The sequence below is a fragment of the Polyodon spathula genome, chromosome 7, assembly GCF_017654505.1.
Source record: "Polyodon spathula isolate WHYD16114869_AA chromosome 7, ASM1765450v1, whole genome shotgun sequence".
Taxonomy (NCBI): Eukaryota; Metazoa; Chordata; class Actinopteri; order Acipenseriformes; family Polyodontidae; genus Polyodon; species Polyodon spathula.
Window position 1 is genome coordinate 1 of NC_054540.1, and position 15,373 is coordinate 15,373.

The window sequence follows — 15,373 nt, forward strand, 5'->3', positions numbered from 1 at the left end:
TAGTCGGAGGTCATGACATTTTGCAAACCCATAACCTCCTACTGCTGCAAGCATGCCTAAGTCGTTTTTCACTCATTGTACTCTGATTTTTTTATTTTGTATTATTAAATGTTCGAGTTTTGAGTTTATTAGTGCACTATTTATGTGCTGATGTATTTTGTTTGTTTTTTTTTTTAACATTTTTTGTCAGAAAAACAAAAAGTAATATTTTCATGAAAAACATTTACTTTAAGTTTAAAAAACATGCCCTCCAGTGGAATAACAAGGAATTGCATACCAAGGGTAATGTACACGTTCGACAGCAGCTGTCTTGTGGAATTGATGTATTCTTCAAGGCATGCCATAACTCATTATTCCAGTGGAGGGCGGTGGTTTTAACTGCTTTTCTCTTAAAATTTCGACCATGATAGAAAATGCTATATTTTTCATTCACAGGACTTGTTGGCCAGGTAGCTCAGTTAATAGAGCAGCAGACTGATGATCTCAGGGTTGTGGGTTCAAGCCCCCTTTGAGTGTTAATGTTAAATACAGTTCCTGATTGCAGGCATGTGCTCCATTGTTTGTTACACTTGGTGCACAGAGTTCAATTACTTAGTGCTGTAGTCTTTCATTTTTAAAGAATAAACCTTAAAAACAATGTTGCACACCATCCCACCTCAGACAGATAGATAACACAGGGGTCTGGTTCACTAACCCTGCATACATATCAGTGTTGGTGGACAGGGTTCAGATCTAGGCAAAAAAGTTCAATGTGAAATTAAATGTTTCGTTTTTTACATTTATTGTCACAGAATCTTTGAGGCAATGTTAAAGGTAAACTCAGCAGGAGGCGAGTTGCTGGTCTATTTCACCATCCTTGCAACCCCTCAGCTGCACCCGTGAAGAATTCAAATACCTGGGAGCATTTGAGTGGAGCTTTGAGCAGCTTGTGGCTGGCTCAGTTGGCCTCTGATTCTCTTGGCAGCTGGTTCAAGTCCCACATGAGATACACAATATGTCTTTTCCCTCATTCTCTGAACTATTATTTAATTTACCTTAGGGACCTACTGTATAACAGGTTTGGGTTTGAAAATCCCTCCTCTCTTCAGTGGCATGAAACGCTGCATGCGTGCATGTGCAGTCTCTGACAAGAGAAGTGAATCTCATATACAAGGTTACACTGCTAGACTGTCACAAGGAGTCAGGTGGTGCAGTGAGCTTATTCACTAGGCCTGCCTGGCTCTCCCCTTGGAAGTCTGGTTTCAAAGTCAGCTCACAGTACAAGTAAATGGAGTTTGAAACCAGACCCATGACACAATGGCACAGCATGGCTGGTGTTCTCTGGTTAAGACATTTAACCTTGTATATGAGTTGAGAATCCTGACTGATTTCACAGTTGCAGTGTTTCATGCCACTGAAGGGGGGGGGGAATTATGAAACACACACCTATTACACAGCAGGGATACCAGGGTCAACACTACAAGTGTGAAGACAGTGTGGTCCAGTGGTTAAAGTCCAGGGGCTTGTAAGCAGAAGATCACTGGTTCAGCTCCCATTGACAAACTCCCTATCCATCCTACAGATGAGATGTTAAATCAATGTCCTATTGTAAGTGACTGCATGTAATGCACAGTTCACACCCTACTCTGGTAAAATGCTTTGTGATGGTGGTCCACTGTGAAAGGTGCTGTGTGTGTGTGTGTGTATATATATATATATATATATATATATATATATATATATATATCTATGATAATATCTATATCTATATATATATTATATATATATAGATATATATAATAGACTCTGTGGATAAAAAAATATAAAAATTTTTTTTTTTTTATATTGTGTCCCTTGACGAAGGACACAATATATTTAAAAAAAAACATTTTTATATGGAAGCCACAGAGTTATTAGATAGATACATATATACACACACACACACATAGCACCTCTAGCAGTTTGTGCAGACTCGGCACTGACATTCCTGCAGACCAACACAATGCCGCGTCAGCAAGCAGCGAGATCAGCTGATTCGTGTGTCAGCTGACCGCGGGACAGTGAAAAACAACTTCCTGAGACACAAAGGGCAGCCGAGCACAGAGAACAGCGCGCCGAGAGAGCAGCCGAGCACAGAGGGGTAACAGCGCGCCGAGAGAGCAGCCGAGCACAGAGGGGTAACAGCGCGCCGAGAGAGCAGCCGAGCACAGAGGGGTAACAGCCGAGCACAGAGGGGTAACAGCGCGCCGAGAGAGCAGCCGAGCACAGAGGGGTAACAGCGCGCCGAGAGAGCAGCCGAGCACAGAGGGGTAACAGCGCGCCGAGAGAGCAGCCGAGCACAGAGGGGTAACAGCGCGCCGAGAGAGCAGCCGAGCACAGAGGGGTAACAGCGCGCCGAGAGAGCAGCCGAGCACAGCGGGGTAACAGCGCGCCGGAGGAAACTGCTACACATATACAAGCGATTTATTGCCCAGAGTGTTTATCTGTGCAACGTCGCGAGTCACAGAGGATCACGGAATCGAAACAGAACCATTGTCTGAAACCGGTGAGTCCAGTCGGTAAATCAAAAGTGAACACTGATATACAGTGACTGTTGTTATCAGCAAGTTTGTATCGCTAGTAAGGACGCATTAAAAATGAAAAGTGATATACAGTGACTATTGTTGTCAGCATGTTTAGCTAAGAAGACCGAAACAGTATTTGTTCTTTAACACAGAGGGACTGGTTTTGCCCGGTAAAGCATGTAGTCGACATTCCTATAGTAGCCTAGGGGATTAGTGGAAACGTACAGGGCAGCGTCAATAACTAAATACATACGGCGTCAATACAGGCAACAAATAATAATTGTGTGCGCGATGTGTCCGCTTTTCTTTTCAGTATAATATACCCTGACCCCTGCAGTCAGGGGCGGAGCAATACCAAGCGCAACTGCACTCGGGGTGGGGGGGTCCGAAAGGATTTATTTATTTATTTATCTATCTATCTATCTATTTGTATTTATTTATTTATTTGTTCGTTTGTTTAACAATGGTAATATCCTTCGCATTTATATTTGCATACGTTACACATTTGTATCACTGTAGCTGCCGGTGTGCGGTACCAGTATTTCAGATTGTATCCTCCCTCATTTCGACTGGTATCGCTATTGTCTTAATTACCTGTTTTCCCCGGAGCAGGGGCGTGACTAGGAATGGAAATGTGGGTGGGTCCCATCTTCGGGTGAACGGGCAAGTACCAAAGGTCTGACCTCACATCAAATAGTTTACATTACAAACATGATTAAAATTAATTAAAACTCTGAATACATCAATACATGTGAATGTACGGTGCCGAGTGAAGCAAGGCGCTTTTCTTAAAGTTTATAACAGTTGCTCGTATACACTACAAATACAGAGCACACTGCATACAACCTCCTGAAACAAACGCACTGTGCGCAATAACTGCGAAAATTAATTTAACAAAAAACTGCAAACAGAAACTAAAAATATCCCCATTAAAAAAAAAAAATAAAAAATAGCCTACTTGATCTAAACTTAAGCACCCGCCTTTGGGGCGCACAGTTGACGTTTATTTTATTTTATTTTTTTATAAATTTACTTAAACCTGGCATTCACATAGGCGCAGATTTGGGTGGGCCTGGGTGCAAACTGCCCGGGACGCTGGAATGAGGCACGTCTTCATGGAAGGTTTTGGGGTACTTTTCAGCACAGACTTATAGTCTGTGTGCACCATTCATCCTGTAGTTTAGATGGAAGCTGTTGGGTGGCTCTAAAATAAACTACAACAAATCAACATGCCTGTATTTCTGATTTAAAAATAATAACAACAAATGTCTGTGCAGAACTGTGAATTCTGTAATCATTTCTGTGATTGCAGAAGTGGGGAATCCTGGTCGGGTTAGTGATTAAACCTGTTCATTAATGATTAAAAATAGTCTAGTGTTGGATGTAAAGATGTTTGCAAAATAAAATGAAGTAGGTGAGTAGAAAACATTCTTATCACGTACTGTTTCATACATACTAACATTCTGACAATTAAATATAGTTAAATATTGAACACTTGATTTGCTATTTTGATGCTTATAAATAAGGGTTAAATTAGCTTTTGAGGAGGGTGCCCCCAATGAGGTCCTGCAATGGGGCCCATCTTCCTCCACCACTGGGATTGCACCATGCATTGAGTCTGAATTGTGGGTAATAATAATAATAATAATAATAATAATAATAATATATATTTATATAGCGCCTTTCATAGTGGACCACCATCACAAAGCGCTTTACAAGATACGAGACTAGGGTGTGTGAACTATGCATCAGCTGCAGAGTCACTTACAACAATGTTTCACCCGAAAGACGGAGCACAAGGAGGTTCAGTGACTTGCTCAGGGTCACACAGTGAGTCAGTGGCTGAGCTGGGATTTAAACTGGGACCTCCTGGTTATAAGCCTGTTTCTTTAATCACTGAACCACACAGTCTCCTAAACGCTTTATTTTGCATGGCATAAATTAATATTAAATAGATATGCAATTGCATAATGTGAAATTAATATTTAATAAATATGCAGTAGCTGGTTTCTTGCTCAATGTTAACCAAATGTCGATTGAAAATGTAATTCCATGTCATGCCCGTTTATTATGTTTTGTTACCCTTGAAAATATGTAACAGTGTCCCATTGTTTACATGTGTTTAATTGAAAATACAGTTAACCTGACTTAAATGTTAATGAAAAGTAACAAGGATTAATTGAATGTAAATGTTAATATCAATTGCATATCTATTAAATAATAATTTCACATTAATTGTGTAATAATATGAATTTATGCCACACAATAGAAAGCGTTAATGAATCGCGAGTCTCTTCCCTCCAGTTTAGAGCAGCAGGTTCTCTCAGTGATGCGGGCCTCACTTCCTCTTATACTGTTTCAGCTGTGGCCGTGACTCCTGTGTGACCCGCGATGGACACTACTGGTCTGACTCGTGGTGTTTTGGGCTCCGGACCCTCGGACGGGAACTTCTCGTCTCTCTGCCCCAACGGGTCTGTGTGGGTGTGGGAGGGGCTGCGGGAGTGTGCTGAGGACAGCCGGGACATGGCCAGCTTGATCCTGGGGCTGCTCTCCATCGTGTGCTTCATGGTGTCATCACTGCCGTGGGTATAGCATCCTCACACACACTCACTCGCACACTGACACACACTCATACTGACACACTCTGACACACACTCACATTCACTGACTCACACACTGACACACACTCTCATACTGACACACTCGGACACACACTCACATTCACTGACTCACACACTGACACACACTCTCATACTGACACACTCGGACACACACTTAAGAACATAAGAACATAAGAAAGTTTACAAACGAGAGGAGGCCATTCGGCCCATCTTGCTCGCACTCACTCGCACACTGACACACACTCTCATACTGACACACTCTGACACACACTCACATTCACTGACTCACACACTGACACACACTCTCATACTGACACACTCGGACACACACTCACATTCACTGACTCACACACTGACACACACTCTCATACTGACACACTCGGACACACACTCACATTCACTGACTCGCACACTGACACACACTCTCATACTGACACTGACGCACACACTCTCACATTCACTGACTCACACACTGACACACTCTCATACTGACACACTCTGACACACACACTCTCACTGACTCGCACACTGACACACACTCATACTGACACACTCTGACACACACACTCTCGCATTCACTGACACACACTCTCATACTGACTCGCACACTGACACACACACTCTCACATTCAGTGACGCACACACTGACTCGCACCCTGACACACATACACACACTCTGACACACATACACATATCTATTAAATAATAATTTCACATAAATTTTGTAATATGAATTTATGCTACGCAATAGAAAGCATTAATTACACACTCTGACACACACACACTGATACACACTCAGACACACACACACTGACACTGATACACACACTGATAAACACTCTGACACACACACACACACTGAGGAGAGCGCAGCAGCAGGGCTCTGTTGTTTGGGGGGTGATGAATTTGACACTTGGGAACTCGGGCATGAACATTCTGTTCATTCTGAGAATGAGTGGGAGTGTGTGAGTGTCACTCTGTGTATGAGTGTGTTACTCTGTGATTGTGTGTGTGTGTCTCTCTGTGATTGTGTATGTGTGAGATAGCGTCACCCTGTGTGTGTCACTCTTGTGATTGTGTGTGTGTCACCCTGTGATTGCGTGTGTGAGAGTGTCATTCTGTGATTGTGTGTGTCACTCTGTGATTGCGTGTGTGAGAGCGTGTCATTCTGTGATTGTGTGTGTAACTCTGATTGTGTGTATGTGAGCGTGTCACTCTGATTGTGTGTGTGTGTGTGTGTGTGTGTGTGTGTGTGTATGTGAGTGAGATGCACACACACACAAGGACATGCTCTCACACACACTGAGACACGCACACTGTATCTCTCTCTCTCTCTCTCTCTCTCTCTCTCTCTCTCTCTCTCAGGCAGTATCACAGGTCCTGTAAGTCTGGCAATATGGACCAGGCCTTGTCAATATGGTTCCTATTGGGCTGGCTGGGAGGAGATTCCTGCAATCTGATTGGCTCCTTCCTGGCTGATCAGCTTCCTTTGCAGGTCAGTCTGTACTGGGATCCCTATTTTGTGTTCCCAGTCCTAGTGTGTGCAGTCTGCAGTATAGTGTGTAGTTAATTGTGTAGTATAGTGTGAGCAGTGTGTAGTGCAGTCTGCAGTATAGTGTGGAGTAAATTGTATAGTATAGTGTGTGCAGTGTGTAGTGCAGTCTGCAATATAGTGTGCAGTGAATTGTGTAGTATAGTGTGTGTAGTGCAGTCTGCAGTATAGTGCGCAGTGTATTGAGTGTCTAGTCTCCTGGCCTGTGTCGTTCAGTGTTCGCTGTCTCCTCACAGAGCTACACTGCAATGTACTACGTGGTGGCAGACCTGGTGATGCTGGGGCTCTACCTTTACTACAAGATGAAGAACAGGAACACAGAGCAACGTAAGTCAGCTTCCCCTGCGCTCCTGTCTATGTGTGTGTCTCAGTGTCTGTGTGTCTCAGAGTGACTCTGTGTGTGTGTCACAAAGACGGCTGCAGTGGGTGATGTCAGACCAGAAACCAGGAACCACGAAATGAACAACAGCGGTGGAGTTTGGTGAAGCTGAACGATTGGTATCGCTTAGCATTTAATAATTAAACAAGCAGAAAATAAAAGGTTGCAAGACAAACAAAACACAGGACACGGCACTTTCGCCAAAATAGAGACAAACGAAACAGACTACACAGACAAAACATGGTGAGCTTGTATTTTAACTGTTCTTACTATTCTAACCTCCGTCTCCAATCCTGTTCTCCACTCACTGAACACACAACCCTGAGTGAGTGAAAACATGCAGCTTTTATGCAACAGTACCGAGACTCGATTGCTAATCAATCATTCAATTGGAGTCTCGGTACAACTGCACGTGAATTAATAAAAGTGCAATTCCCTGTGCTTGCATATTATTTTACTTGCATGTGAAGTGCTGTGCAATCCTCCTGTCTAAATACAAAATATACATTTTAAACACTTGTGCTCGCAACCCATATTTATATCCCATGTATTTTATTCATAAACACTAACATTAAACACACTGCATACAACAGAAAACACTTATAAACATAAAGGGGTGGGACACTCCGCCACAGTGTCTCGGAGTGTGTATGTGTCTCTATTATCAGTCTGTCTCTCCTCCTGGTAGCGGAGTGTTGAACGCAGTGTGTGTGTGTCTCAGTGTGTCAGTGTCTGTCTGTTATCAGCCTGCCTCTCCTCCAGGTAGTGGAGTGTTGAACGCAGTGTGTGTCTCAGTGTCTCTCTGTTATCAGCCTGCCTCTCCTCCAGGTAGTGGAGTGTTGAACGCAGTGTGTGTGTCAGTGTCCCTCTATTATTAGCCTGTCTCTCCTCCAGGTAGTGGAGTGTTGAACGCAGTGGGTGTGTTCTCTCTTCTCGGAGTCTCAGCCTCCCTGTCACTCTTCAAGGGGGCGGGGCTGCACAGTGACACATCCCCAGGGTTCAGAGGTCGTGTGCTGCTGTCCTTCGCTGTGGAGGTGAGTGACTCCAGGGATCATGGAAGTCCTGGCCAGTCTTGCTCACATTGAAACGAGTGTTTGGATCCTATAGTTTGGGCGGCGGCTCTGTTTTCTCATGGGGGAGTGGGAGAGGGGGGGGTGGGTGTTTTCTCTCCACCCCCCCCTCCCCCCCCCCCCCCCCCCCCCCCCCCCCCCCCTCCTCTCTCGCTCGCCAGTCTCTCACCAGCTTGGAGATTGTGGGCTTCGTCATCGGCTCTGTCTCGTCAGTGCTGTACCTGTGCAGTTCCCGCGGGCCGCAGCGCTCTACACCAATGTGGTTTCACTTAAAGAGAGGACTTTGACTTTAGACTTTGACTTTTAAGATCCTTTATTAAACTTTCCAAATAAAATCCATTAAAATTCAATAAAGGTAAAACCCAACAAAAATTAAGATTCCTACTGCCTCAGCAGAATTACAAAATCCTAAAATACATCATGTTCTCCTTAAAAACAGATTTTAAACAAAATAAAAGGATCATAAAAAATCAATAGTGTTTTCTTTCTGTTAAAAACAAATTAAAGCCAAAATTTATAAAAACACTAAAAAAAAACAAAATTAAAATTAGAACAAAAACTGGAGCTCCCCCTCCTCACTCACAGCACAGAAGGTGTCTCCCACACACCACCTCTCCTGGAAGTCCTCCAGGTTATTATTTAGTTAAAAAAATTCAAAATCCACTCTTATCCGGCTGACCACCAACACCCTGAACTGCAGCACGGCATCAGTCAGCCCGGTCCCAGAGATACTGTTCTTTCTGGATTTTTAAAATGGCTAATTTTGCCTGACCCATTATAAAATTAATTAAAACACACCTGCTTCTCTTTTTAAAACTGTAGGGAACCCCAAAGATAAAAAGCTCTTTGGTGAACTCCTCGCCCAGGCCCTGCAGGAGCTCCTATAAGAGATGGAAGAGTGGTCCTAGCCTAACACACTCGCTGTACATGTGGAACACTGTCTCCTCTGCAGAGCAGAAACAGCACTCTGAGCTATTACTGGAATCAACTCTGTGGAGAAACCTGCCGGTGGACACAATACAGTGCAGGATCCTCCACTGCAGGTCCCCCGCTCTTTTGGTGAGGGGCATTTTATACAGCACCCTCTGAAGAGTCTTTAACTGTGTTAAAGTTGAGTGGCGTTCCCTCATTCCCTCCATCCCCCTCTCCTTCACCTACTGCTGGACACACTAGCAGCCCTGGAAAGATGGTCTTGTCTCTGCCCTGTGCCTCCCTGAGCTCTGGGGAGAGAAAGCTGCTCAGCTCACTAACCATTTTCTCTGCCAGCCTCTGAGTGCCAGCCCAGCCGCCCGGCCAGCTGTGTAGCAGTCAACTAGCAGGTTGATGGCTTGGTCACTTCTGCCCTCACAAAATCGGCACAGAGCACCATTGACTGAAAGAAACGTTCAGGGAAGAGCGGATTGAAGAATAGGGGCTCCTTCAACAGGACCCTGCCTGTCAGAGACCCCTCATCTCTCTCCACCCTCACTGCCCTCCAGGCATCTAAAACACTCAAGTAAAAACAAGGGAGACCTATTTTAGCTAGTCCAGTACTCTCAATTAAAAACTGGTGTTTCTCTATCCCCAGCCCCCTTACTCTGCTGAGGAAAAAACAAGCCAGCCTCTTCCAATGAGCCTCCTCCCCAGCGTACAGGAGCCTCTGAACCGCTTGCAGTCTGAAGGCTGCTACCCTGCTGGCAATGCTGACCAGCTCCTGCCCCCCTTCATCAGTGGGGAGATGCAGGACTGCTGGCCACAACCAATGTCTCCCGCTCCAGAAGAACTCCAACAGTATTCTCTGGATCTCTTGCACCATACCGCGGGGAGGGTCCAGACACAGCAGCCTGTGCCACAGCATGGAGGCCACCAGATTATTGATCACCAAGACCCTTCCCCTAAAGGACAGCTGGGCCAGCAGTCCCCTCCATCTCTGCAGTTGTCCCCTCACCCTGTCCACCAGGCCGTCACAGTTTTTCTGCACATAGGTCTCCGCTCTGAAAAACCAGAACATAAAAGCGAAACAGGTCTCCTTTCTTGGGCAGTAATGTGATTACTACCCTCCTGCAACTGAGGGGCAGTTCTTTATCCTGGATGCGCTCTCCCAGCACCTGCAAAAAGTCCTATCCAATCACAGTCCAGAATTTTTAAAAAATTTCAGCGGGCAGTCCGTCAGTGCCAGGAGCTTTTCCATTTGAAAGCTGTGTAACAGCAGTGGTCAGCTCCTGATATGTTAGCAGCTTTTCTAATCGATGCTATTCTTCTTCGCTAAGGGTGGGCAAATCCTGAAGCAGCAGGTCCATATCCTGCTGGTCACATGGCTCTTTACTATATAATTCAATATAAAATTTTACTGCCTCCCTGCTAATCTCCTCCCGGCTGTACAGCTCCCTGCCGCAAGGCATCTGGGTGCAATGCATCTGCCCGCTGTCTGCTCTCCTCCTTTCCAAGCCAAAAAAGAAACTGGAGGGGGTGTCTGTGTCTTTCAGTTCTATGAAGCGAGAGCGCACCAGCGCCCCCTTCACTCTCTCCTTCATCAAGCTGCCCGGCATGTGTTTCTGCTCCCTCAGGGTTTGCAGGGTCTGCTCCTGGTGGTCTGTGTCCAGGCTGCTCTGTAACTGGAGAATTTTAAACTCCAACTCTCTCACTGCTGCGTTCAGTGACCCGGTTGAATTGAGTGTGTACTGCTGGCAAAAGATTTTAATCTGTGTTTTGCTAATGTCCCACCATTTTATAGAGTGTTTATTTTTTACTTTCTTTTTTTTAGTTACCACCACAAGTGACTCATCATTTTAAGTAACTTCATTTTGTGAAAGACCGCGTCTGAGTCTGTTTAGCTTCGGCTGTGGTGTTGGCGGCTCCATTCCATTCAACGGCTCCCTGGTCTCTCCGAGGGCCAGACTCCGAGGGGGGAGCCGACTCATCCTCCCTCTCACCCCCAACATCCCAGCCTCCTCCCTGCCATAAGTGCCCTGCTCCTGCCTTTCCTCATTTCTGTTTTTTCTCAGGCAGGCTCTCCTTTGATGTACCTGTTCCCAACAGTTAAAGCACTGCATTGTGTCTGAACTAACAAATACAACACAGCCCGTACCCTCCACACTGAAGCTCCAAGCTACATCAACCATCTGCCCCGGGTTATTCAGCAGTAAAAACGCCTGTCTCCAAAAAGACAGGACGTGCTTAACTTTAGTATTTTTACACCCTAATGGAATGTTTTTAATTGGGGAGACCAGCCTGCCATACCGGGCAAGTTCATTCTCCAAGGTCTCTTTTTTTATTACCTTGGTTACAGGGGTTACTAAGGGGAACACTTGAATAAAATCTCCTTTGACTGAAAAACCTTCCTCCACCAGTTGATTGACCAGCGATACCTCTTTTAAAAAGATGACAAACCTCTTATTCATGCGGGAAGCCGACACTGTGTTTTCATAACTGACTACGTCTCCTACTGCCAGCAGGCACTCCTCCACCGACACGCCGGTATCCAGCAAGCAGCTAACCCCGTGTTGGCGGCTGAGAGCTCCCAGTCCTCCAGAGTGAGATCCCATAACGGGACCTACACACACACAACACTACTCAGTAAACGATAAAATGCATACCAAAACAACGAAACAAAGATATATAAACAAACTAAACGATTAACAAATAATTATAGAAAATGGAAAAAAAAAATTAGCAAAAAAACACCCCCCTACCACACCAGCATTCAAACGCTACTGCCTCCCTGCAAGCTCAGAGAGGGAGAGATTGATTAATTCATTATCTGGCCCTAAAAAAAGAATTTCCCTTGGCAGAATATCTGATCAGGGTCAAAAACACAAAACATAGACAGATCCTGACCAAGTACAGACTCGGTGACCACAGGCTGGCCATCGGAACTGGACGGCACAAAACACCTGGATTGCCAAAAAAATAAGGCTGTGCTGTCACTGTGATCTGGGAGAGGTCGAGATAGGAATGCACTTCCTGTTGTCCTGCCCAAAATACACAGAGATACGGGAGAGAGATAGCCCCCAATTTAAAAACCAAATGGCAGATTTCAACCTCCTCTGCAATTAGAGTACAATCCCCATCCTTCTGGGAGAGGAGGAGCGAACTACAAATCTAGCAGCACAATATGTGTCTGCCAACCATAACCTGAGGGACGGTGTGTAGACGCCCTGCATACACGACCGTGGGTTACTGTACAATGTTTTTTGTGTTTTATGTTCTGTAATTTTATCTCTGTTTTATTATTTCTGTTTTGTATTATAAAAGCTTTGGCAATGCTGTGTGTGTGTGTGTGTGTGTGTGTGTGTGTGTGTGTGTGTGTGTGTGTGAGTGAGTGAAGGAGAGTGTGAGTGAGTGAAGGAGAATGTGAGGGAGTGAGTGAGTGAGGAGGAGTGAGGGAGTGTGTGTGAGGAAGTGAGGGGTAGTGAGTGAAGGAGGGAGTGTGTGAGTGTTCTGTCTATATGTGCATGAGAGAGAGTGTGTGTGTGTGTGAGAGAGAGAGAGAGAGAGAGAGAGAGAGTGTGTGTGTGTGTGTGTGAGAGGGGGAGTGAGTGAAGGAGAGTGTGTGAGGGAGTGAGTGAAGGAGAGTGTGTGAGGGAGTGAGGGGTAGTGAGGGAGGGAGGGAGGGAGGGAGTGTGTGAGTGTTCTGTCTATGTGTGCATGAGAGAAAGAGTATGTGTGTGTCTGTGTGAGAGAGAGAGAGCCTGTGTGTGTGTGTGTGCGTGTGTATCTTAGTGGATGGATGGAGAATCAGATCTGGTTTATGACATTTTCCAATTTCTAAATCTAATTATGCCTCCCCCATCCTCAGTATAAGAGGAAGTCAACTGCAGGTGTGTCCTTCTTCCTGTTTGCGCTGGTGATTCTGGGAAACATGATGTACGGACTGAGCGTGCTCCTGAAGAACCCGGAGCGTGGACAGGCTGAGGGGAACTACGTGCTGCACCACCTGCCTTGGCTGATAGGGAGCCTGGGGACCCTGAGCCTGGACATCATCGTATCCTTTACCTTTGAAGAGAGAGAGAGAGAGAGAGAGAGAGGTACTGCACCCTCCTCCTTTACACTGTAGAGAGAGATGTACTGCGCCCATCCTCTTTACAATGTAGAGAGAGAGAGACATACTGCACCCTCCCCCTTTACACTGTAGAGAGAGAGACGTACCGCACCCTCCCCCTTTACACTGTAGAGAGAGAGACGTACTGCACCCTCCCCCTTTACACTGTAGAGAGAGAGACGTACTGCACCCTCCCCCTTTACACTGTAGAGTGATGTACTGCACCCTCCCCCTTTACACTGTAGAGAGAGACATACTGCACCCTCCCCCTTTACACTGTAGAGAGAGATGTACTGCACCCTCCCCCTTTACACTGTAGAGAGAGAGATGTACCGCACCCTCCCCCTTTACACTGTAGAGAGAGATGTACCGCACCCTCCCCCTTTACACTGTAGAGAGGGAGAGAGACTTACTGCACCCTCCCCCTTTACACTAGAGAGAGAGAGACTTGCTGCACCCTTCCTCTTTACACTGTAGAGAGAGAGAGACATACTGCACCCTCCCCCTTTACACTGTAGAGAGAGACGTACTGCACCCTCCCCCTTTACACTGTAGAGAGAGAGAGAGACGTACTGCACCCTCCCCCTTTACACTGTAGAGAGAGAGAGAGACATACTGCACCCTCCCCCTTAACACTGTAGAGAGAGAGAGAGACATACTGCACCCTCCCCCTTAACACTGTAGAGAGAGAGAGAGACATACTGCACCCTCCCCCTTTACACTGTAGAGAGAGAGACGTACCGCACCCTCCCCCTTTACACTGTAGAGAGGGAGAGAGACGTACTGCACCCTCCCCCTTTACACTAGAGAGAGAGAGACGTACTGCACCCTTCCTCTTTACACTGTAGAGAGAGAGACATACTGCACCCTCCCCCTTTACACTGTAGAGAGAGAGACATACTGCACCCTCCCCCTTTACACTGTAGAGAGAGACATACTGCATCCTCACCCTTTACACTGTAGAAAGAGATAGAGAGAGACATACTGTACCCTCATACTGTACCCTCACCCTTCATACTGAAGACAGAGACGTACTGCACCCTCCCCCTTAACACTGTAGAGAGAGAGAGAGAGAGAGAGAGACATACTGCACCCTTACCCTGTCTGGGACCCTGAGTCTGGACACCGTTCTGCACAGTTAAGAATCATGTCATGTTAACATATTAAATTGCACACTGCATACTACATGAAAAACTGACAGTTGAAAGACTTGGTCTCCTTGACGGAAGCCCCTCCCTCAGATTGCCCTGCAGTTCCTGATGTATCAAAACCCGCCCTTTCCTTGACGAAGTGAACCTGAAGCCCCTCCCTCAGATTGCCGCTGCAGTTCCTGATGTATCAAAACCCGCCCCATAAAGAGAACAGCGAGGAGAGCGCCACACTGCTGGGCAAGGAGAGTAACGACAGCGTGTACGGCTGACAGGATCCTGCCTCTGGGGGGGTTGTGCGGTTGCGTGCATGTGTATTATATATAATGTATGTATGTTTTAATTGTCAAGCAGTCTCATGGTTTGAAAACACTAATGTTCTCACAAGGAGTTTGAAAAGGAAACTCTTTTAAAGGCTCAGATGTTTCCAGTCCTGAGCTGCTTCTGGAACGAGGGTTTAAATCCCCTCGCAGTCAGACTGTTGTCGTTATCCCCCCCGAACTCTGATTTTAATCATCTTCTCAAAGTGCAGCAGCAGACTGGGTTGTAACTGCAGTTCCTGTAATTGGCGTACTTGCTGGCCACACATTTTCATTGCAACTGTTTAACTGTTCAGAACTCTGGTCGTTCCAAAGTTGTGCACACACGACAGGGAGGTAAAGGGAATTTGAATGGCGCTCTCTAATTGATGTGGTCTGGGTACTGAGCACTGCTCTTCAGCTGTGTTGTTGTTCAAACCTCAGTCAGGTGCTGCATTCATCAGCCTGCTTTTATAATATAATAATCTATAAAACTGCAATGCTTTCTTCTTGCAGCAGGGGGCGCTGTATTTGTTGTTTACTTACAGGTAGGCTGTTTTGAAATGTCCTGGCCCACTGCAAGGTACACAGTGCCATCACTGTATATAAATTTGTATTGTAGAAGTACTGTATATTAGGGCACTTCAATCACAAGTGCCCCCTGTTGGGGAAAGCGCAGCAGTGCATGTGGAGGTCATTTCTTATCTATTACTTTGTACTGTAAATGTTTACAATGAAACA

General features: G+C 45.7%; 1 protein-coding gene across 1 annotated transcript; it reads left to right on the plus strand.

Moving 5' to 3' along the window:
• The first annotated feature begins 2,026 nt into the window (after positions 1-2,026).
• On the plus strand, positions 2,027-14,471 carry slc66a1 (solute carrier family 66 member 1). The gene is made up of 7 exons (XM_041256214.1): positions 2,027-2,524; positions 4,906-5,125; positions 6,530-6,659; positions 6,953-7,043; positions 7,990-8,129; positions 12,943-13,128; positions 14,427-14,471. Exons 2-7 carry the CDS (start codon positions 4,935-4,937, stop codon positions 14,469-14,471), a joined length of 783 nt encoding a protein of 260 aa, XP_041112148.1. The 5' UTR covers positions 2,027-2,524; positions 4,906-4,934.
• Positions 14,472-15,373: the final 902 nt, after the last annotated feature.